The sequence below is a fragment of the Neofelis nebulosa genome, chromosome 6 (genome assembly GCF_028018385.1).
Source record: "Neofelis nebulosa isolate mNeoNeb1 chromosome 6, mNeoNeb1.pri, whole genome shotgun sequence".
NCBI classification, from domain to species: domain Eukaryota; kingdom Metazoa; phylum Chordata; class Mammalia; order Carnivora; family Felidae; genus Neofelis; species Neofelis nebulosa.
The window spans coordinates 79,783,105-79,807,768 of NC_080787.1; the positions used below are offsets into that span (position 1 = coordinate 79,783,105).

The window sequence follows — 24,664 nt, forward strand, 5'->3', positions numbered from 1 at the left end:
ATTTAAAAAGATATAATTTTTTAAAGATAAATAATGGAAAAGAGCATCTTCCCTCCTACATTCTCCTCTAGTATCAACTGATTCATACATTTTTACCATGTACAAAGGCAATTTTCTTGCTTCCAAAATAGGTACATATCTTTATCTCCCTGTTTCCCACACTCATTAATTACCTACCCTGTATTAAAATATTACATCCTGCCATAACCTTAAAAGAAAAATTTCATTGATAGATGACACATTTCTCTAGATTTTTACTGTTTTCTATGTTTTTGTTTTTCATAAAAGTGAAATATTATAATTATTTAGGTATAAGCAATTGAATTTCAATTGCAATGTATTCTTTTGTGTTTAAACAAATGCTATGTGATGATTAATTTTATGTGTCAACTTGGCTAGTCCATGTTCCCTAGATATTTGGGCAAACACAGTCTGGATGTTGCTATGAAGGAATTTGTAAATTTTTTTAAGTTTATTTATTTATTTTTGAGAGAGAGAGCATTAGGGCAAGTAGGGGAGAGGCAGAGAGACAGGGAGACAGAGAATCCCAAGCAGGCTCCATGCTGTCAGTGCAGAGCCCAATGCGGGAGTCAAACTCAAACTCACAAACCATGACAAGACCTAAGCCAAAATCGAGAGTCAAACATTCAACTGACTGAGCCACCCAGGTGTCCCAGTGAAGTTATTTTTTAGACAAGGTTAATATTTAAGTCAGTAGACTTTGAGTAAAGCAGATTACCCTCCATAATGTGGGTGAGCTTTATTCAATCAGTTGAAGGCCTTAAAAGAAACAGACTGAGGTCCCCTGAGGAAAAAGGAATCCTGCTTTGAGACTGCCTTCATGCTTGAGATGCAGGATCAACTCTTCCCTGGGTCTCCAGCCTGCTGCTGTAGTTCTGGGACCTACCAGCCCCCACAATTATGTGAGCCAATTCCTTAAATAAATCTCTCTCTATGTATATATTTATACACATTCTACTGGTTCTGTTCCTCTGGAGAATACTGTTTGACAGAAAGTCTAATGAGATTACAAACTTTAAATTATATAGATAAATTACCATATCTACATCAAATATTGCAGATACATTAAGTATTAGATATAAAGCCAGTTACCTGATGTGAAAAATTTAGAATTAGAAAGTGATTTAAATTACTGAAAGAAGTATGTACCTTATATATGACAGTGTATAGTTTTTAGACCCAATTATCTCTTTAAAAGATATATTCTTAAACTGTAGGACTCTGAAAAGTAGAAGATACTTAAGCTTTTGAAAACAAGTCACACTTAACAGTATTATTTTTAAATTAAAAAAAAATTGTTTAACGTTTATTTATTATTGAGAGACAGAGAGAGACAGAGCATGAGCACGGGAGGGGCAGAGAGAGGAGACCCAGAATCCGAAGCAGGCTCCAAGCTCTGAGTTGTCAGCACAGAGCCTGACGCGGGCTTGAACTCACAGTGAGATCATTACCTGAGCTGAAGTCCGACACTCAAGCAACTGAACCACCCAGGCGCCCCTATTTTTAAATTTTCTATTCCAAAAACAAAAGACCCCTCAATGAACAGGCTGGCTGGCAATATTTCAGTCCGCTCCCTCAATGAGACAGAAGAAACTAGTGTTCCTTCCCTGAAGTCAAGTGAAAACTGTTACAACTTGACTGTGTAAATAAAGAATAAAAACAGAAATAACTACTGCACTAAAATACAGAGCATGAAGTTGGAATCAGAAATGAAATCTACTATGTTGCTTTTCTGATTTTTTTTTTTTTTTAAGTAGGCTTCACACCCACCACTGTGGGGCCTGAACTCAGAACACTGAGATCAAGACCTTAGCTGAGATCAAGAGTCAGACCAATGAAGCCCTCTGATTTTGTTTTCAATCATAAAAGGCAACAAACAAACAAAAGCAATGTAAAATAGATGTGTCTTAAAAATCTAGATACTGAATTTGTACCACAATGAAATTTATACTTGAATGTTTTTAAGGTCATTGCTTAAGATACTATCTAGCAGTTTACAAATCATACCCCGTCATAAGTGTATTACTAGGTTATGACAGTTTGCATTTTTTTTTTTTTTATTTTTTATTTTTGGGACAGAGAGAGAGCATGAACGGGGGAGGGGCAGAGAGAGAGGGAGACACAGAATCGGAAACAGGCTCCAGGCTCCGAGCCATCAGCCCAGAGCCCGACGCGGGGCTCGAACTCACGGACCGCGAGATCGTGACCTGGCTGAAGTCGGACGCTTAACCGACTGCGCCACCCAGGCGCCCCGACAGTTTGCATTTTTATTTGAAAAGATTTGCTTATAAATATGCTATCTTTATGTTACACTTTGAGAAATGAACTAGTTGATATTCGATATTCCTTTTATGTATGATGTGTTCTTCAAAAGATATTTCAATCCTGCCTCAATCAAAACCCTCTCAAATAACAAAAACCTAATAGAAATGCTAGCTTTTGATGGAAATCAGCATGTATCCAGAGTTACTTATTTATTAAAATAATAAGGTGGAAATATTGCCTACGAATAATATTGCATAACAATAAGGCGTTAAAAATCACTACATTATTGGAATGACTGACTTTGATTTACATATGTTTCAGCAATTTTAAGACTAAAAAGAATTGTTACTGTAACATTTTGACACATTAGATGAGATTATAAAAATAGGACACAAATAGTGTAAGCCTGGACCATTACTGAGAAGCAATAAGCTTCAAGAGGGAAAAGAGCTAGATGCAGGCAGGACACAATAAACCATTATCCCTGTTGACCCAACTCCTAAGTATTCATAGTCAGACCATAATAATTAGCACCTTATAGGGTTACAAACATATGTTTTGGCTAAAAAAGTCTGCCTGAGATTCTTTAATTTTAATACAAATGCAGTATCTAGTTTTAACCTATTAAATGTTTCATAGGATATGCTTCAGGCCACAGGCGTAGTCTCTGATGCAGATATAACCTTGATTTTGCACAGATTAAGCACATGCTGACCAACCAAGAGAGGAATATTATGATCTGAGAGAAGTTCATGCCATTCAGTCAGACACAGTACATATATGTCTACACCACCAATGGTGGCACCTTAGGGAAGCCATCTACTCACATGGCCTTGGTCATCCAGTTCATTGTTGGTGAGCTTCAGCTTGTCAAAGCTGATCACTTGTCTCATCCAAGTCTCCCCAGAGGCAGGCGAGTCCGGATGAATGTACACCCGTGGTGGCACAGGGGAGTCAGCATTACCCGCCACCATCCATTTAGAGCTGTGGTAAACATACCTAGAAGGCAATGACAAGGCTCAGTATATAGAATATTGCTTTCTTGGAATTTCCAAGTCAGTAGAATCAGACAAACTGAATATCTTATTTTTTTTAAGTCTAAAAAACAATTTGCTCTTTATATCCAATACACATAAAATAACATTTCAAGCACTTTTCAAAAAACTCTCGGAGGCAGCCGTGGTTTACAGACCTTTCAGAGCAAGTGATGTGTTAAGGGTTTATGCACACTATCACCACCATAAATTCAAGTATCTTCATTCTTATGATTCACACTTATTCACACTAGACATTCCATCTGCATACTGATATTTTCCATTTTTCATCTGGATATTCATTTGACATGAAGAAACTATTAAGTTGTCAAGCTCACCTTTAAGTGAATCTCAAAACACCTTGAGAGCTATACCTTTAAAGTGCCCCACTTCCTTTAAGACCACTTCCCATTTTAGGAATGTACAGGCTGATGAGGTCAATGGTAGAAAGGCAAGGGGAAACTGTCAAAAGTTCCATACTTTCATTTTCTTAGAAAAAAAGTTTAGCTATTATCATTTAGAACATTTTTCTAATTCAATTAAGCTAAAAATTGCAGATAATGTATTAAGTTTAACTTAAAAATTTTGTATGATGAAAAAATGTAGGTCTTTATAGCCTATATTTCTCTTTCTCAACCCTTATAAGAAAATTCTTCAGTTTTCAAATTCCACTAATAAAAATACACATCAAACTTTGAAAATAAGGGCATATCTAATTAATATTACTTTTCAAATTAAGAGACCAAACATACTCTTCTGTTCATTTAAGTGTTTCAAATATATTGACTCCATAAGAACAATACATTTAAATAATAATGTTTTAGGTAATAAATAAGATCATAATATTCAATCCTATATTCAGATTATCATTTATTAATGTTAATATAAAATTCGCTAATTCAAAAACTAGAACTAGTATATGATTCACTTAGAAAAGGGCATAAAATGAAATTACATACTTAGGTGTTTTCCTTCCATTTGTATTTTAAAATATGACATACAATTTAAAGCAATAATTTGTGAATAGTCTCAGAATTCTACCGGTGTTTTATGCAAATTTCTTTTAGAAATAGCATGACAGATTTTCATAACATCTCTGGTAAGGCTCTCTGTTTCAACTAATGTCATATATTTTACTCTCTTTTGAGCTCAATATGCCTTCTATTCTTTAATTCCTTTCCTTGGGGGAAAAATATATAATCACAAAATTAAAAATAATTTTTAAAAATTTCCCTGAATTGGTATAATGAATTAGGCTTTTGTGAATATTAATTTTACATTACAATAAATCACAAGTATTTTTAACAATCAAATATCACTCTTTGATAGCAGAAAATAACCAAAACATTTTTTCTACTACTCCTAAAAAAGTTAGAAAATAAAATGCAAATCTTAGAAATTCAAGAAAAAAACTGCACTACAGTTATTCCAAAAAAATCCACACCCACCAAGAGAATACACATTACATGTTACATATTCTTTGTGAAACATTCTTAATACAACTGCTAAAACCAAACTTCTTGGTAAGCATTGTAAGTGAAAACAAATTAATGATTTACAATTTGATCTTTCAAAATTTGACATCTTAATACTATACTTGCAAATACTATACTAGCAAATTTTCTTGCTTTATGTGAGAATAATAAGAATCAATTAAGTCAAAGAAACCACCCAAAATACATGAAAGATATTTGGAGAAATAGGAGAGAAGTTTGGAAGAGAAAGGAATAATTTCTAAGCTCATTAAGAATTACATTATCTTTCTCAACACAAAAGCCAAATTAGAATATGGATTTTTAAACCAAGTATATTTAAAGACTAAATGCCTTCTAGCTTCTACCACGTAGTAGATAATTTTAGCAAACTCTTTAATGAGTTGTTTAATTAAAATCAGTAACAATACAAAACACAAATAATAAAACTGTCTTTTTTATTACCCATTCTTTTAGCATTCCATGTGTGCCTGTACTAATTGAATCTACATACTTTTGACATGATAAGCCTGTTTCAAAAAAGTACTCCCTAAATTTTAAAAATGATGAAAACCAAATCTGACTTCATTAAAAAACTTACTAAATGCTCTAGCTGTTTATAAAAATTAAAAAATACATAGAAACAAAGAAGAACAAAATTTAAAGCAGCATCTTCTGATCTTCTACTCGAAATTTCCTTTTTTAAATGTTAGCATTTTTAACTCCTCAGGAAAGTAAAAAGCATTGTCATTGAAAACTGCTGATTGGCTTATTTGCAGAAGAAAAAGAGCAGAGGTAGGTTTGAAACTGAAGAATGTGTATCTTTTCCAACTTTACCTGATATCCAAATAAATATATAGTCTTTCAAAATCTAAATATTACAACATTCTTTTTAAATCTACTGTGTTAACTACTAACCAAAAAACAACAGTTAACAAATTCATTACCAGTTTAAAGATGTCCTAATATCGTAATGAATTAGGAGATTCTATTTCCTAAATTATAAAAATCCTCAATAATTTTCTAATATTAAAGGAAAAAAGCCTACCAACAATTATGATTTTGAACATAACAAGGTAAAGGGAATTTCTTTAAAGATCAAAACAATCACAAAGAAAATGAAACATTTCGTTGAATATTATGTATACCTACAAATTTAACATTTCCTCTCAAAATCCTAATTGAAAAGTGAATCATTATAAAAGACACAGTTTAGCAACACTAAACTAGCCTTTATTTAAATTTATCAATACTTAAAAAACACTTCTTCTATATCTGTTAAAAGCAAAACAAAATTTAAGTTTCCACATTTACTGTAAGAGAAGGCACCATCTGGGGTACTGGAACTGTCAGGAGTTGGGTTATAGATCTAGAAATTCTACAGGCTTCTGGAAACAAACATAGTTATCACAGATGAAACAGGCATAGCCTGTAAACTCCTAGCATTTTCTTATCCTCTTGTATCCATCTGATCACTGTACCTGTATCTTTTGTTGTCCACTGGCACAATGTCCATGGCAATGTAATATTGCTGGTGAGGATCTAGTCCTGAGATCTTCACTCTCATTGCTGGAAACATGCGCCTATGCATACGGAGGGGAGGAAAGAGGTTATGCGTTTTGTTTTTGTTTGTGATTAGGCATGGACAATGAATAAGCCATGAAACCTAGGGAAACCTCTCTGTTTTCATACGGAAAAATTTGTAGCATTCACTTTGGTAATGTAATTCAAAGAATCAGAATACAGGACACATCAAAACTGAGGCTTTTAAATACAATTTGTTGTACACTGTCATGCACTGTGTTTACTGAAATGTCAGTACAGCTTAAAAGGAAAAGAACTGTACACTGAAGGAGTAACAGCACTAAAAAAAAAAAGCAGCTTATGTCTTAAACAAAAATCAATAAGCATATTTACTTTAATAATACGAATAATAAAACGTTCCAAATGGTAGAAATAGAAAATCTGAATTTGTACAAGTGATAAAATATATTATAATGTGAAATTTTAAAAGGGTTATAAAAAACCACAAGGAGCCAATGTGCCATGCTATAACCAAACAATATGTTCTTTATTGAGACAGGACTTCCTGTCTGCAGCATGGTAAAGGTGAAGTGCAAAAGTTGCTCTAAATTTGAAAGGTATAGTAAAACTTCTTTATTGAAAGCAGAAACTAAACACAATGTATATTTACCAAATCATTCCTTCCCCCACTATACCCTGGAAATACTTTCCTATTTAGCTGCACTTACTCAAACTTTGCTAATTAAAACAAATGAAAATCTGCATTTCTCTAGGCTTCCCAGAGATGCATATCAGAGATGCATATCAGAGATGCTAAAGTACACTCAGCTATCCTTTAAAAAGGATACAGTAGCATGAGTATAACAGTAAATTATTGTATATTAAAAAACAAATAGAGCAGTTCTCTTTTTTAAACTTTCATCTAGAGATTTATGCCTAAGACCCTGCCAGTTAATCTAATTTTTGCTAATTTAACCTTGTAACACAAATTTTAGTACTGTTATTTACTAAAAACTTTTTCTATAACACTAATGCCATTTAAGACCACTTCCAGAGTAAAGAAAGTCCATTATTCCTAACTAGGCATGAGAACAGTTTAATATGCTGCTGTTTTAGTGTTATTTCAGTGCACCTGTAAGATAAAGAGTAAAGGTCTTTAACTACATCCTTTATAAGACAACTGTTGCTTTGTGTTGTTGAAGACTGAATTTGGATCATTAATAAAAGCTCTGTGAAAATGTAGAAGGTAGCATATGGATTCAATAAAATATGTTTTTGTAATTTCTAATAAGTTTGGATACTTTTATGCTATCCAGGTTTTTGCCATGTGTAGTCCCTGAAAGAGTTGCTGTACTTTTTAAAGTTCTTTTTTAAGAAGATATTATTCATAGATTTCACTGCACTAATGAACTGAAAACTTTAACATGCAAAGACGTCTGTGCTTCCCTCAAATTAATGGTATCTGCCCAACAAAACTATTTATTTTACTAATGAGTGTGCAAATTTCACATTTTCAAAAAACAGATACAACTTCTTACATTTTTGCGTGTGTGGTATCCTTCAACAAATTTAGGCGAATGTGTTAGATTTCATTTAGAAAAAAAATGGAACCATGTAACTGGATCCACCAACAGAATGGTTTTTAAAAACCGGGTAATTATTTTTGCAGCGACTGTACATGTATTACTGATAATTCCAGTAACTTTTCACTCTAATGTAATATCAAAATAGCACAAGACGTTCTTACATTGCTAGGAAATCTTTTGATAAAGAACCAACTTGGAAGTCCGGAATCTTTTTTAAAAAAGAAGCAAATTATAGTTTTCTAAAGAGTAAACTGCGCTTTTTAAAAAAGGACGGGTTAAGGAGAGTCGTCTGTTCCGTAGTTTCGGAATCGATAACCAGAGCCTAAATAAATGCATGGACAGACGTAAACAGAACCACGAATTTGGAACTACCCAGCACACGGAGTATCAACCGCAACAGCCACCGCTTCGGCGGGGACAGTGATTTTCTCCCTAACATCCAAGAAGGCGGCGGGGCTGTGCCCCTCACCGATTGCACTGCGGTGTGGGCAGGCAAAGCCAGTCTCAAAAGTGAACCACAACCCGGGCCTTGTCTTGTCCGTACAAAAGTGCTAACCAGAGACTCCACAGCTCTGCAGGCCCTCCTATTTCCTAACCCATCGTGGGGTGAGGCCAGGGCCGGGGCGTTCGCGACAGATCGCCCTTTACCTGCCCGCCTTGGTGATGATCATCTCCGTGCCGATCTCGTGAAAGCGCTTCCAGAGCTCTGCTCCCTGCAGATCCACCCGCGGGGCCTGCGGCGAGGGCAGCGGGGTCCCCGGCCGTGCCAGGGCGGGCGCGGGGGACCCCTTCGGGGATCCTCCGGGGGACGCCAGCGGGGAAGCGCCCTGCAGGAAGCCGTCCTCACAGCCGCCTGGGCAGCAAAGGGCAAAGAGGGGTAACTAGTGAGGGCTTTGAGAGGGGAAGTCGAAAGGGGAGACTGACTCCTGGAGGGCGGCTGGGGAGACCAAAAGGACCAGGAAAAAAGGGGGAGCTTTCGTGCCTTCGGATTCTTCTAACAAACTGGTCCACGAGTAGACAACCGCTCTGCCTACCAAAGGGACTCGACGTGCAAGCGGAACCCCAGAGTCCCAAGGCACGAGGGCCGCGTCCACTCCTCCCTCCGGGCCTCCGCCTGGTCAAGGCCCCAAAGTAAGTTTCGCGCCGCTGCCAGGGTCTAGATAAGTGCCCAAAAGAGTCTGAAATGGGTTCCGGAGTCCAGACCCCCAGTGCAAACCCCGGCAAACCCGAAACGCACGATGCAAAACCGCCTGGCGTCTGGATCCCTGGTCCGGAGTGCCTGGGCCTCCCTTCCCGTTAGGCTTCCGAGGCGGCTCGCTTTGGGCCCGGCCGGAGGCATCTTCTAGAAAGCTCTTCAGACTCCACTCCCGCCAAACTCCCCGACCGCCCTGAACTCCTTAGCCAAGCAGCGAAGGGATGAGAAGGGAGCTAAAAGCCAGCCCACGGTGGCCGTCGGCCTTGGTGTCGGGAATCCAGAGGGGAAGGGAAGGGTTCGGCTACCCCTCGGGAAACCACGTTTGCAAATACACCGCCCTCTTCCTGGTTTGCCTAAACTGTTTAGGGCATTCGTTCCGGTTTCGGGGGGGGGTTATGCCGTCGCTCCCCCCACCCCCTTGTTTTTAAAAGTTAGGAAAGAAAAAAGAGCACCCATTGGCTGGAACCCCAAGGGAGGCAGATGCGGAAGGCAAAGCCCTACGCCGCCAAGAGCCGAAAAGAGCAGCGGCTGAGGGCGCGGGTCGCCAAGTGGGCTGTGGCAGCCTGAAATGCTAGGCTAGGAGCGGCATTTTAACCTTCTGGAGGGCGACCAGAGTTGAATGGCGAGAGCGGCCAGGGCGGCTGTGAGCTTCGCGCCGGGACACCCAAAGCCAACGCGCTGGTGGCAGAATTGCCTCAGGCACGGACGGGTACCGCGCGCGCGCACTCCTACTACTCGCCGAAGTTCAGATTCCCCGCGGGACCGGGAGGGACGCGCGGGGAAGAAGTTAGGCGGGAAAGGGCCGACTCACCCACGGCTCCCCGGGAGCCGCAGCTCCGTTCCAGGTCTGCGCAGCTCCGGGCGGGCCCGGATACCGCCCCGGCCGGTGGCGGGAGTGCAGCGTTTTCGTCTCCCTCAGAGGATCCCTTTTCACCGGCGCCACTGCCGCGGCTACAGCCTCGGTCATCTACGGCCCCCGCAGCCTCTTCCGCGCCCAGCTTTCGTCGCTTCTTCTGAAGCTGTTGCTGCTTCTCGGCGCCTATCAGCGCCTCCACCGAGAAGGCGTGCGCCTTCAAGCTTAGCATGCTGCACGGCGAGCCCCTCCGCTTCTCGGCCATCCCCGCCGCCTGGCGCCCGCCCGCCCCTCGCGCATATACACTCAAGCGGGCACACGCACACACTCGCTCTACTCCCCCACCAAAATTTGAACGGCTCTCGGGGCCTCCCGCAGGCCGATCTGGCCCCTTCCCCGCCGCGGGCAAAAACAAATTTGGCGTTTCCTCTTTCTCGCTTGGGTTGGGATCCGAGGAACCAGCGACGCGCCCGCCAAGTTTCCTTCCCTCGATCTCTCGCGCGCGCTCTCTCACTGATGCACTCCTTCGCTCCCACCCCCTCCACCTCCTCCTGCTGCTCCAAGATCTGCTTCGACTGATGCGCCAGAGAGGACTACCATGGGTAAAAAACACTCTGCGGACACAAATTAGGGATTGTAATTGAAATTTGTTGCCTTGATCTGTCAGCACTTCCAAGCAGGAGAGCGGTGGGAAGAACTTGCTCATTAGTGTCAATAAAGCGGCAGGGGTGGAGTCTGAGGCCATGTCAATCATCTGGCAGCCCAGCCAATCAGGAGGTGCCGACTCCGCGCAGCCCGCGCCCACTTCCTTACAAGGTTGCAGGAGGAAAAAAAAAAAAAAAAGAGTGAAAAGCGCCGCCGTCTGGCTTGGAAGTGCCAGCCGCGGGCGCTGAACCCAGTCTTTCTGGCTGCCTTAACCCATTCCAGCCCCTGAGTCTCTAGTTTTCCTCACCTAGACTTGGAAAGTGTGAGGCTCCTGGCTTTAAACCGAGTTGGTCACCAAAGTTAGAATATCAAGACTCTTCCAAAAAACCTTAAACTCCAGTCCGACTCCCTTATCACTTAATTTTGCTACAACTCGCAACATTTTCGGGTGGAGACAATTAATTCACAGCCACGAAGCCCGCCTTTTCTCATTTAACATTCCTCATTTAAACATTCCTGCCTTTAGTAGCGCCCATTCTGTGCCACGAATGGCACTAGGGTTGCTTATTTATGTTTGTTTCTTTACTTGTGTTTTACTTAGCGGATTTTTTTGGGGGAACGTGTGGGAATTCAAGATATATTTAAGTCCTTTATATTTAAGAGAGCGAACTTTTTTTACATTATCGCTTAGTCTCTCATATTTACTAGTCTGTAAAAGCACGCCCTTTCTGAAGCCTCCCTTTCCTCTCAAAGTATGATAATTAATTTCAAAACGTAAGTCTTAGGATTTTAATTCTGTGTGGCTTCAATGATAAGGACTTAGCTTCAAAACCCCAAAACTTCGCACGATGAAATCAGTTTTAAGGCACGATAAAATTTCCATTGCGGCTTTTTAAAAAAGTTTCTGTAATTTAACCTAACTCCATATTTGTCCTGCTTTAGAAAATTTGCCACTTCTTTTCTCAGTTTTTTAAAGAGTCAACTTGTTTCTTCAAGACAAATTAAAAAAAAAAAACGCTTTTTAATTGAATAACACCAAACATGCATCTGTACTGTTTGTACTTTCAACTCGATTTTTTTGTCAAACCCCAAATGCGTTTGGTGTAAAGAGAGCAAATTTCGTGTAGAATAAAATTCCTAATACATATTACTCTTAAATCTTTGGTATAAAAGACACAACAAAGGGCTGTTGTTTGCTCGCTCGCTCAATTCAACTTCTACAACTGCTGGGTTCTTCATTATCTCCGACTTCTCTCTAAACTTTCAGTAGAGTAATACAGGGAGTAGCTTTCGCCACTGAAATCTTTGTACCGTAGCTCCCGGGAATACGCGGTTCCTCTGAGGTAACCTTCTAGAAGAGAAGGAACCTGAGCAGGCGGTGCCCTCGGTTATCCACGAACTCGCCGCCCTGCGGGGCCACAGCAACCTGAGTCAAAAACGACTCGGCAACACCCTCGCGGAAGAGGGCTTTTTTAAATGCTTAAGAAACAGATTCAAGTGGAAGGAGATGTTTTGCATTTGTAAAAGAAGTCTTTGCACAGTCTGGAGCAGTGCAGACCCCGGAGGGCGCCCCAGGCGGGTAATACAGCCTAAAATGTAAGCGCTAACCCGATTTCTGAAGCCTGGCGGAAGGGGAAGCGGGCCTGGGAGAGCACAGGGTTCACCTGGAGGGCTTGGGCTGGGAGTGAGGGCGGAAGGGGGGTGCGCAAATGCGGCTGGAGGCTGCTCCGGGAGCTCCGCGCACTGGGCGTCTGAAGCCGGCATTGGCAGCGTGCGAGGTACGAGCGCCCAGCTCCAGGCCCAGGATCTTGATGACGCGAAGGAGCGACCCACGGCTCCTTTGAGCAGCCCTTGAGACCTCGGAGGAGTGTTTGAGGCCCATGGGTGGAGTCGCCGGGGCTCTCAGGCCTACTCCGGCCCAGTGGCCCGAGAGAGTGGCTCATCCTGAGAAACCTGAGGCCGCAGGAGGAACGCAATTTTCAGACGCGAAGCTTGCTTTGTAGACGGGTTCTTGTCCATTTATATGCTCCGAAGCTCAAACTCATGTAGGAGGGACTAGAGCGCTTGCAAGGGCGCTCTCCGGATCACGCAGCTCCAAGGCCTCCACTATCTCTCTGTCCCTTCTTTCACCTTTACCTGGGGCAGAAAGGGACACAGACCCCGGAACCCACAGACATGGGAGAACTTGCGTCCACATAGACGACCAGCTGGAAAGATGGACCTCACAGACACCCAGGATGTCAGATAGAGATAATCCAGGTGTGCGCTGGGCGCCGAGGGCAGGAGGAAGCGTTGGTCCCTTTAGTCTAGGTCCAGACTGGGCTTTGGGAACCATAGCGGTAGAGTCCGCACTGCCGCTCGCAGCCTGGGAGTCGCGCTGAAAGTGGATCAGGCTTCCGGAACTAGCAGGACCAGCTGTACTCGACCCCGCAAAGCAGCAAGTCGCAGACGCCGAACCTCTCCCAGACGGGAGGAGGAAAGCAGGCCAGAGTCCACGCAGGGAGGGGGGGGGGGGGGTGTGCATTCGCGGCCTTCCGAGGGATGGCGAAGCCAATGCCCTTACAAGGCGTTTTCTCAAAAGCGTGGCTGGCGCGTGCCAGGGCCGAGCCAGGGCCTTGCACGTCGCGAGTCTAGGGAGCAAAAGAAACGGGGACAGGATGCGAATCCTCAGAAAAAAAGCTCGGTGGAATAGGTGTGCGCGTGTGCACATGTCTGTATGTGCTTGTGTGCACGTGAGTACGCCCGTGTGCACTTGTCTATACGTGCCTGTATGCGGATGCGCGTGTGTGCACCTGCGCGCGTGTAAACGTGGGTGAGAGCCTATGTACAGGGAGCGTGCGCCTCCTGTCACTTTAAGAGAGAAAATGCCTGTTCCCAGGTCGTGCTATATTAAGGAAATGATTAAAACTTAATTAAACCGTCAGGCCTCTGGCAAGACTAGCCAGGCTCTATTTGTAATAAAAGTCATCCAGGGAAGAACATTATCAGCGTGGGTCTGTCTCTGAGACTCCGCGAGAGGGGAAAGTACATAAGAGCCTTGAATGTCCAGGTTTGGAAGAATGGTACCTAGTGGAATCTGTATCCAGCCAGAGAGCAAAACTAAGGCAGGAGTAGGCTAAAAAGCATATCTGGTTCGTCCCGTTTCTTTCTTTCTCTTCCTTTTCTTTCCTTCCTTCCTTCCTTCCTTCCTTCCTTCCTTCCTTCCTTCCTTCCTCTCTTCCTTCCTCTCTTCCTTCCTTCCTTCCTTTTTTTTCTTTCACAGTTTAAAATTGGATCCTTAAGAAAGATTTTTTTTTTTTAGCTCACTCTTTCTGTAGGCTTCTGCTGTGATTTTAGCCAAGACTTGCACTGTATATCTATCTCTATACCTGTCTATGTTTGGAGATAGCTTGCTGCTGCTTCTCACCTAAGCTACTATTGTTTATATTTTTGCATTTCGTTCTGTATTTTATATTTTTGTACTTTATTTATAAACAACTATTTTTAATTCCAAATTTTAAAACCCTATGAGCCAGGATTTCATTCTCTAAATAGACTTTTTTTGTTTTTGTTTTTGTCTTTCTTTTACACTTGACAATCGATGTAAGAGTTTCTAACCTCATGTTTGATTTCCCAGACTCAAGATCTGACACAGAGAGATTTACCCTGGCATACAGGAGAGTCTGTTTTTTGCCCTGAACTCGAGGCGCAGCACGTTGTCTCCGAATTTCCAAACAGGCAGGATCTGGACTTCCTTCCCATGCATTGAAAGACATTTATTATTCGCTAAAAGACTAGCCTAGCAAGAAATAGAGTAATAGAGGGGAGAGTCGGCGTGAGGGAAGGCCCAATCCAATTACCAAGAGGGATTCTTATTTGGCTGCCTTACTTTTTGTAACTTGATCTGGGAAGGAGCCCTATCCTAATTGGGGGCCACGGATGCCAGAAGCCACCCAGCATCACGGGACTGTGCCACACACTTGGGCAAGGGCTCCCTCTCTCCTCCATTCCTTCCCCTACTTTCCCCACTCTCTTCTTTCTCCTTGTACATACTCTTCTTCTTGCCTCTCCCTCTTATTTGGGTTAATAAAAATAATAAGTTGCAATCTGCCAGCTTCCAAAGTCTACAAGAATAAATTCAGGTGGCCAGGGTCTGTCTGGCTGCTCCTTTGCCGGCTTCTCTGTGGAGTCTCTGGCTACTACTGCAAACCCAGGCCCCGCGGAGAGAGTGATCCAGAACCGCAGTTCCTCACTGCTCCCTCATGGCACACACAGACAGGCACCTCTCCGTGTGTTGAGGACTGTTAACCATTCTTCTCTTCCACAACGAGTCTCTTCCCAATTGTAATCATCTGAGACAGAATGCGTCTACAAAAGAACTCCAGCAGCCTATCCAAAGAGCCCTTCAGGGCTCCTCAGGGCCCAGAGAGATTGTCTTGCAGTGTTGGTTTTTAAGTCAAGGATCATTCTCGGTGGGGCTTAGAGGAGTACAGAGTTTTGGTAGACCCGAAGGAGAGTGTGTTCTGAGGTTTAGCTTCCTTCCTCCATCCCTCTCCATCTCCAAGCACTCCAGAATCCAGAAGGAGAAGGAAGGGAGAGAATGATGCCTCTGACCTACCAAGTGGAGGGGTTGGACCTGTGATGTGTCCATAACAAGACTCACTCTGCTAGGCTAATGAGCTTCCCCGTTCATGCCCAATTTCCAGCAGTATCTGCTCTCTATCCACAGAGGATACTACAATTATTTTTCATCCTGTGCTAGAAAAAAATCGCTGCCTTCACTTGGTCATTCATTGACTCACACTCCTCCCACAACCCTACAGTTAGGGGTTAGTAACAGAAATGTCCGAGAAAGGCCACACTTTCTCTATCACTAAGACCTGATTCAAATATAAGATGGCTTGAAGGAAGTAATGGTAACATCCAGATGTAAATGAATACCTAAAGATGGGTAGTTGGATGTTGCTGATACCAATATTGCAACAGGTCGATTTGGATATAAATCAAACTGAGACAATGAGTGGGGAAATTAAATAATATCCTCTAAGTAGTTAGTGGGCATTTTAGTAGCTTATGCTATATAATACTATGTTTAAATTGATTTTTAAAATACATACCTTCATATTCTTTCAATTAAATGTTTAATATTATTTCCCTATAATCCAAGATTATCTTGAATCTGCTGCTTACTAAAATGAATTGAAAATGTAATTAAGTATCCCTGTCTAGGCTCCATGTAAGAAATACTAGGTATGGTTTTTAGCTTTTTGTAAAAATTATTACATCCTCTAATTGGCTGTAAATTGGGGCCTGTTCTCATATTTCACAACTGCAGATACCAAAGTTCTTAAACAGTGGAAATTTTGTGCGCATTTATATAACCTGCTGAAAGTATAAATAATGAAGAATGTGACTGGAATTTATTCATATTTTTCTACTGACAGATGAGACATTTCAGTTTCAGCTGAATGAAAAGATTTTTACCAGAGTAATTTAAAGTTAGCACAGGAATTGCACAAAAAGAAGTAAACTATAGAAAAATATTAATAGCATTGGGAATGAAGCCTGAATTTGAACACGTGGGCAAAAAGTCTGACAACAAACTGACGTTTCTGCATGACTTTTGGTTTTGTTTTCTTTTCACTTCTAATTGTGTGAACTCTCTCATCCTTTAAGAAATGTACCATGAACAATCGAGATAAATGAAAAATGAAGAGGTTAGAGTTCTTTTTCCTTTAAAAATATAGGGGGAAATACAAAAATATTAAACTTTGCATTAAATAAAATAAGCTTACTGGAATACATTTCCAACCTGGGTTTTCAGGAAGAGCCAAATGAGAATCTTCAAACAAAAGCCTAAAGAATGGTAATAACAAGAGGAACTCTACCAAAACATTTCGATGTTTGGGAAATGCTGCTTGTAAAGAATCCTCAGAGTATACAATACTGCATTTCCAAATCCAGCCTCATGAAGAAAGAGGGAGGAAAAAAACCTATCTCAGGCCATTGGTAATAGGTGATGTAAATTTAGAATAACTAGCATTTCTAGAAAGACTTCTGCTTTTTTATGTTAACCTTTAGTCTTTGGTGCGGGTTCCTTCTCATATTACATAAAATGTACTTTAAGAAGCACTCACTACCTGCTACAGATGTCCAGGAAAAAACTGAATTATGGAAGTCGGAAACATATGGCAGTTGCCTATTGCACAAGGAAGGTACATATGAAAGTTATAAATTTCTTTCTTTAAGTCAGCATTGTAAACGCATTTTATAGGGTTCACAGTATGTATTACATCTGTAGATTTAATTTTTGAAATATACATTTTTGGAGATATTTGTGGTTTGGGATTCTATGAGAAAGAACTCATCTTGATGTGTTAGGAATAAAGGGGGAAAAACCCCAATAAATAAACATGTGGAGAAGCAAACATCCTTGTTTTAATTTCCCAGCTGGTTATACTGAAAAGGACATCAGACCATCTATTGGCAAAGGATGACTCACAACAGGGGTATTGCCCGGCAGCATAGCGGTCTGAATTTATTGAGAGAGATCCCTCTTCGAAGAAGCAGAGATGTCAAGTTGGGGAAAGCCAGCTTGGGGCCGATAGAAAAACCACCAGATTAAGAACTGGATCCCACAAATGTCAAAAACGCACCACCAATTCACTTTACTGTTGAGGGAAAAAAAAATGCCCACCAAATCGCTGATCTTTTTTCCATCAAAAGATTAGATTTAATTTTATTTCATTTAACACCTTTGAAACTACATATTTTGATTGCAATCATAATATTATATATTCAGTATTATCGATGGATACCAAGTACTAGCAACTACCAAGGTATCTTTACTTAAACCTTCAAAGTGATTTTAAAATAATCCCTCCAATTTTCTACCTGAAGCCCCCTGTTGTATCTTTAAGTTTAAATTTAATTTGTGGATTTTAAGAGTCACAGCTCTCTTGTTCAACTTTATTTGGAGAAATGTTAGAAGCAAGTTATGTGAAAGAACTTGGTCAAAAAGGAGTTTAAACAAATATATACTTGTTTAAACACCCTAAAAGCAGAGCGACTGCCTACAGGTAAGGTCGCTGTGGGTTCAAGTCAAGAAAACGGTCCTCAGATTTGCTCTGTGAAAGCCGGAGGCTGATCTCCCACTTTGGTGTGCTAGAATGAAATTTACCTGGGGTAGAAATAATGCAGAATGATAGCAGATGTGCCCTTTCTGGGCATAAGTTTTATTTGGTTGTGTTTTGAGTTTCCCTTTGTGATCAATTGTTGAGTGGTCACCTGCATGGATTTTCTCTCTTTCTCTCTCTCTCTTTTTTTTTCCAGTTCCTGCCTTACCGAAGGCTAGTCCTGGCCAGACTTTTAACCACTTGGTCTATGTGGGGCGGTAAGAAATTGAGCTTTCATTATTGGGGGCTTCCACTTAGGTGGAGACAGGAATCGCTGAGGCGCAGAAAACAATACCAAATTCTTTTCTATCTGTTCACAGAACTTTGTGAACAAGGCGAGTGCCAGGGCAATTTCTGATTTCCTTCTTTTCCAAGTTTTAGGTCACTTTCGAGCTCCCATCCTTTCCTTCCCAAACCATTCTGCACCCTCTCCTTAACATTTATAATTAGAGCTCTTCAAGGAGAGCTCCCCCAAAGCATTTCTCATTCAATAACAAAAACAGCAGTAACAATAAGAAATGAAACAATCAGTTCAGTTTCCGGGGAGCACCCTAGGAATTTCTGGGATGGATCTGGCTGGTAAAACATTTAGGAATTAACATTCCCGATGAGGTTCCACGTCTAAAATTAAAATCCAGTCTGGATTTCTGAAGTTCATTTTTCCTTTGGTCAATATGTGCGTTTTCTTTCATTTTATTTGTGTTCCCTTCTGGATTTGGTGCCTCCCCCCCCCCCCCCATTGCCGAAGACAATCTGATTTACAGTTTGACTGAGAGTTGCATTTCTGTTTAGAAGGTGAAACGTCCAAGTCAGTTAGCCAAATTATTCCCCGACGGCTCCAATATTGCGCCAGAGTCCCAGAGTCAGTTATTTTTATGTCTAACTGTATTTCAAATGTGCAGGGTGATAAATAAGACCCGCCTCAAGCTGCAAACTATCTCAGTGTGATGAAGAACAATTGACAAAAATTAACCCAGCCAAAGCGTTGGGGTTTTCGCTAGCCGCTGGAGCATAAATCAGCGTCGCGGGCGGCTTCGGGAAGCAGCGCGCTCCGAGCCGCGCGCCCGCAGCAAGCAGCAGCGACTTTCAGCAGCCGCTGGGCTCGCCTGGCCCAAGTGAATGGGGCTTAGTCGCGGGGATCCGAGCGACCCGCTGACTCGGTCCCGAGTTCAGAGTTATCCTAGAAAGGAGCACAACACGTTGGGGGAGAACGGCATGGCTACGCCTTAGCGACCCCCCCCCCCCCTCCAATTCACCATCGAGAATTCTCCAGTGGGGTGTGTGTGTGTGTGTAAAATCAAAGAGGACTAAGGGAAGCAAACTTGACGCGGGGGTGGGGGGGGGGCGGTGATGAACATGGAGTAACAACCTCCACAGCGTCTGGATCCCGGAGAAGGTCCTCTGCTCAAGTCACTTGAAAGGGATATTCGTCTTAGCTATTCACAGTTAACTCTTCTTACGGGAAATCAAGGGTGGCTCCCGGGGAAGTTCTCTGCGGCGGCGCCGTAGTTGTTGGCTGTCCGGCGCCCGCCTGCGCATTCGCTTCTCAGTGCACACGCCCCATTCCGGAACCCCGGCTCCCGCCAAGCCCTCGCGTTCTTCCCGGGAGCGAGGCGGCTGGCCACGGCGCCCCGGGACCTGTAGGTTGGATAGGGCAAGGGGCGCCCCGACCGGCTGCCGCCGGCCCTCGCCACCTGTTGGAATGGTGAAGCCCAAGACCTTGCGCTGCCTGTGGCGGCGGCGACGCGCGGCTACAGGCGGACTCGCGCTTCAGCGGCCAAAGGGAATCCCAGCCGCGGGTTTCCGTTGATAAGTGTAAAGAACCGTCTCGGTGCTAAGTGCACAGTAAGTGCGAACAATAAATAGATCATTTCCCGGGGCATCTGTCTTGAAAAGGCCCCTGCTGTTCAGAGCCCGTAGGGGGTTATTGATTAGTGTGGGCGCCCGCGCCCTTCCCCCACGCCCCCTCTCGCCTGTGAGAGGGTACGAAGCCTCTGTCACCGCCTGGCGCGGCGTCTGGCTCTTGCTAGGGGACTGACAATAAGGACCATCAAGCCTCTCAGAAACCTCCCCACACCCTTAAGGCCACACCACCCTGCCGGTGGAAGCCTTGGAATCCATGAAGACCCCAGGCTTAAAGAGTGCGTGCGTGAGAGTGCGCGCGTGTGAGGCTTGATCTGCCTATCTCGGTTACCACAGTAGAGCCGAGGAGGGAAACCAGTGGGGAAGAGAAGACGGTTCGTGTCTTGTATCCATTTGAATTTAGAATTTCCTTTAAAAACTAGGTTACAGAACAAAGTGAGTGAAAACTTAAGACCCCCTCCCCCCCCTCTCGCGGGGAGCTCTAGTTCCGGAATTGCACGGGCCTCACTTTTCTGCGGGCAGCGCGCACACCGCGCTCGCAGCTGAGGTCCCGCAGCCGCGGCCGGGGGAGCCGGGGCCTCCTTGTGGCTCCGAGGCTCGGCGACGCACGCCCCCTCTCGTGCTCCGCCCCGCGCGCTGTCTCGGGCCCTAGCCGTCCTCGGCAGCCGCGCCTCCCACCGCTTCCTCACCCCGGGGCGTAATCTCTAATCCACCCTGACCTCAGGCCTCGGCCTGCGCCCAGGCCAGTGGTCCGCCCTTCCAGAGCACTCCGGGACGGGGCGGGGTGGAGGTGGCAGAACAGACTGCGCTTGCGACGCGATTCCGCACGGGTTTGTTTCCTGACCTTGATCACGTCCCCGCCTTAACCTCCTCAAAGTTACAACTGGGATAATCTTTGCCGGACTCGCCCGCCGGGTGGTGGGGTAATAGATTGAGGCGGGGAGGCAGAGAGACTGTCAACTATCCCGCTGTGTGCCTGTTCACAGCCCGCCCCAGATATTTGGAGGTGGAGGTTGAGGTATTAAGGCCCTGGCCTGCGGCCTCCGGGAGGAACTGGGCTCGTGGACGTTTAGGCTCCTTGGGGCCCGCAGCGCTTCCGGAAGGCGGGCGGGCGCGGCCGGAGCGCCGGGTTGGGGCACAGGGCGCCCTTGGCAACGTTGGCCGCATTGCCCCATCCCGGCCCGAAGCAGAGCTGCCGGGCCCGGCACGTCCCGCAGACTCAGGTTTGGCCCCGCGCCCCGTACTCGGCTCCGGGCTGACCCCTCCACCTCGTCGCGGCGGTGGGCAGCAGCCATGGGACTCCGCAACCCGCGGCAGGAGCCGAGCGTCGGCCTCCGCAACCTGGGCTGAAAAGGAAGCCGTGTGCGTTGTCCTGAAGCGCAGACGCGATGGAGACCACCCAGAGCTGCGCAGGAGATCCAGCCTCAGAGAAGGCATTGGTTTCTGACTTTGCCAAACCCAGGCGGAGAGTCTCTCCAGGAAAAAATCAACTTTTTCTCCCAGAAGTCTCCCAACCTTTCACAAAAATATAAAACCATCTGGAAAATGAAGCATCTACCTGGACGGAGGGACACAGTTGAAAATAAAAGGTAATTAGAAGGAGGAACCTGAAAGGATTAGTAATACACGTTTTCTTTGCTCTTGAATACAGGCAAACCCCAGAGTTTTAATGCTGTAATGCAACCAACCCTGAAACAGAAGACTTAAGTCTCCCCAAGCCCTGGGCCAACCGGCGGCCGGTTTTTTCTCAGCTTCCCACACGACCTGTTACCATTATCATTGCCCCAGATATGGGTTAGGAATAAACTTCTCCCCCATTGCCATTGCCATGTAAAATCCCAGGGCGCACCACCTAATAACTTCCTTGATTTCTCTCATTAGTGAGGCTCTCTTTTTTGTTTGTTTTATTATTGTTGTTTAGAAAGACACATTTCACAAGTTCTTTAAGATCAGCTGTTTCAAACTGCCCCACCTTACTTCATAGCAGACCAAACAATGAGTGCAGCAAAACCTGTGTATGGAGTAGTGATCTAACATGGTCATGAGCTCTCAGATGCATAGTTATTTCTAAGAAGACTTCATTTTTTAAAAAAATGAAAAACATTTTGGGGCAGTTACAGTTACATTAGTACATATTGTGGAAATAAGCTTGCAGTTAGAGAAAAATTATTAGAAACAGCTGTGATGTTAATGTTTAAAAACCCAGAGTACTCAGTATGCTCAGTATCTACTTTTCATCATAAGTTTTTCTTGTGCATCCACATAATGCACTACTCTCTGTGTATAATATAAGACACTTGTTTAATAAAGCAAGTGATTGTCTGTGTCAGGGAGATTTGGTCCTCTCTGCCTCTCTCAGTCCATGTGCAGAGCAGATCAAAGACCTGAATTACCTCTGCCTTTCCAAAGACAGCCAGATGGTGTCTTGATTTTTTTTTCTTTTTTCAGATTTGTTAGCAATAGAATTCAAAGGATGAAAGAATCTGTGTGATGCTACAGATGAAAGCTCTACCCAGGTAAGTTAAGTTATTTTTTAATTAATATCATGCATACCTTATCTTATTTCACAGAAGTTTTGAGGACTCTCACGAGAGTCCACCTAATAAACATGAAAATGATGAGTAAATGAGTAGAACAAGGTAAAATAGAAATCACATGCTGGGGCCAAGGTAAGAAGAAAATAAGAACCCTGATATGTATGTGGAATATTAGACAGTTATTAAAGAAGAACTTTAAATTTGTCTCTGAGCCTCCTAGCAGGAAGAGTGAAAAGTGAAACATGATCCTCAATGAGCAGAAGGAGAAATCATATCAGTTTCTTACAGTAAGCAGCGTTATTCCTTGTGGTGGTGGTGGTGGTGGTAATGCTAACCATGACATTCCAGGCACCATAGCATGTTTTACATGCTGCTCTATTTGTGAGACCAACTGCTCCCCTCCCCCACCGCTTCCATTGTGATACTCTTTTTGGGATATTTTTACTTTGTTATGGTTGATATAAACCTGTTTTTCAAGCCACTTGGGTGGCTCCGTTAGTTAAGTGGGTTGGTTAAGTGTCTGACTTTTGATCTCAGTGCAGGTGTTGATACCAGGGTCATAAGTTCAAGCCTCTGAGTTGGACTCCAAACTGGATGTGGATAAATAAATAAGTAAATAAGTAAGTAAGTAAATAAATAAATAAATAAAGTTGTTTCTCTACATAGAGGCAGTTTGATGTCTGGAAAGAACTTTGGAATTAGAGAGACCTAAATTCAATGCTGGCTTCTGCACTTAGGGTTCTGCTGTAACCCCTGGCAAGGCTCTTAATCTCTCTCTGAGACCCAGTTTTCTTTGTAAAATGGAAACAATCTATCCCATAGGTTTATAGAGAGGGTATTCCAGAGTCAGGCACTAAGAGACTTTTTTTTTTTTTTTATAAATGTTAGGTTATTACTGCTGTTTTTTATTGTCATTAACATAATACAAACGTTAGGTTCCTTTCTATTTTTCCACAGCAATGTAATATTCAAGAGTACTTGTACTTTTGGGTTTCAGAGCAAATGAGAATACCAAAGTTTGGACGTGAAGATCTTTTAGTACAGTTAAGTGAACAAGGTTTCTGAGTTCCCTTACCCTCCTTTCTTGCCCATAGTGGTTAAACCTCTGGAGACACAAGAGGGTGTTGGTAAGATAGGCCTTGCGCTGAACCAGCAAGGGTAGGACTGGGTCCAGAGGCTGCAGGTCCTCTGGTGTGTTCCATACAGTAGCTCCACTCCTAGTCACCAGTGGATGGCAGCTGTTTGGATCACCTTGATATTGGTCACTGCATGAATGAGTTCCAAGAGGAGGCTGATAGACCTCTGAGTATTATGTTGGATGGGGGTGGAAGCACTAAGGTTTTACAGGTCACTACAGAAAGTCAGTATTCTATTAAATAATGGGGATTTGGGGCAGGAACAAAATACAAGGTGATAGACCCCTTTCCCCCACTCATCTGTCTCTTACTGTGTAGAGCTTTTAAACTGAGTACTTGCCGAGGACCCAGCAGTGGTTCTAGATTTTACGGAGACCAATTCTCTGTCCTGGACACACCACCTTTCTTGCACTATCCGGGCAAATGGCCTCTGAGATTTTCTCTTTCTGTCCCTCTTCCTTTTTCTCTCTTTCACCTGCTCAGTACCCACTAACCTCTCACCCTTCTCCTCCTGCTAAATCTTGCAGGTTGATAATGGGTTAAATATATCAATCTAGTCCCTATATTTGCTGAGGTTGGTTGTATCTTTAAAAAGTATGGAAACTTATATGTATGTGTTTGACCTGTTTTGCTAGATTGTGAGCTTCCCAAAGTCATGAACTTCATGCTGTTTATGCACTGATTGGCTGAATCTAGATCAGCAGGTAATTTGTTCCAGGCAGCCCCATGACTAAGCTGCTAAGAAGCAGCGTGGCATAGCAGGGTGGGCAAAAAGTTGGATTCAGAAGAAAGGGGCTCAAGGCTTCGTTGTCTCTATCACTGGCTCCATGATCTTGTGTAATCATCTAACATCCTTAGCTTCTACCTAAAGTATTTACATGGGGTGAACTCAGTGATGCCACATAGCACCAATACTTTATGATAGTGAATCCAGCTGAGAGTAATCTCCTCTTTCTCTGAATTAGCTCTCGTGGCATTTTATTTCTCCATCATTTAGGCACATAACACATCCTTCCTTACATTAAAATTATTGCAAACTATTTCTTATCTCTATCATGCCATAAACCCCAGGAGTGCAGAAACAGTCTGCATCACTGTTTCCAAAACAGCTAGTCCAGTGTTTTGTACCACTGTACTCAATAAATATTTTTGAGTGAATAAAATCTTACCCTTTATTCATAACATCCACTAATTTGGTGTAAAAAGAGGGAAGGCTAAACTTTGGGAGGGCTGGCACACCTAGGCCTCATTCTGTGCCGAGTCCTGCTGTCTTATATCCATGTCAGCCAGGGTGCACAATCAGGCTTGTGTTTGTTGTTTTGGGGTACAGGCCAAATGATCTAGAACAAATATCCAGCTCCTTTCTTTAGCAAATGCAC

At 43.3% G+C, this 24,664-nt stretch overlaps 1 protein-coding gene and 1 long non-coding RNA gene across 4 annotated transcripts in view; one reads left to right on the forward strand and one right to left on the reverse strand.

Moving 5' to 3' along the window:
- Nucleotides 1-10,656, reverse strand: part of TBX18 (T-box transcription factor 18) — a 29,521-nt gene extending 18,865 nt beyond the window's left edge. Inside the window, exons 1-4 of the mRNA XM_058734624.1 lie at nucleotides 9,909-10,656; nucleotides 8,551-8,755; nucleotides 6,274-6,375; nucleotides 3,114-3,285 (exon numbers count right to left, since the gene is read on the reverse strand). Coding sequence (XP_058590607.1) covers nucleotides 3,114-3,285; nucleotides 6,274-6,375; nucleotides 8,551-8,755; nucleotides 9,909-10,656 — 1,227 coding nt within the window. The remainder of the gene's footprint in view (nucleotides 1-3,113; nucleotides 3,286-6,273; nucleotides 6,376-8,550; nucleotides 8,756-9,908) is intronic.
- Nucleotides 10,657-20,149: 9,493 nt separating this feature from the next.
- LOC131514510 (uncharacterized) overlaps nucleotides 20,150-24,664 on the forward strand; it is a 55,438-nt gene continuing 50,923 nt past the window's right edge. Inside the window, exons 1-2 of one of the 3 annotated variants that reach the window (XR_009263103.1) lie at nucleotides 20,150-21,201; nucleotides 22,061-22,128. This is a non-coding gene — a long non-coding RNA (uncharacterized LOC131514510). The remainder of the gene's footprint in view (nucleotides 21,202-22,060; nucleotides 22,129-24,664) is intronic. The other 2 variants (XR_009263102.1, XR_009263101.1) reach the window with 2 other exon arrangements.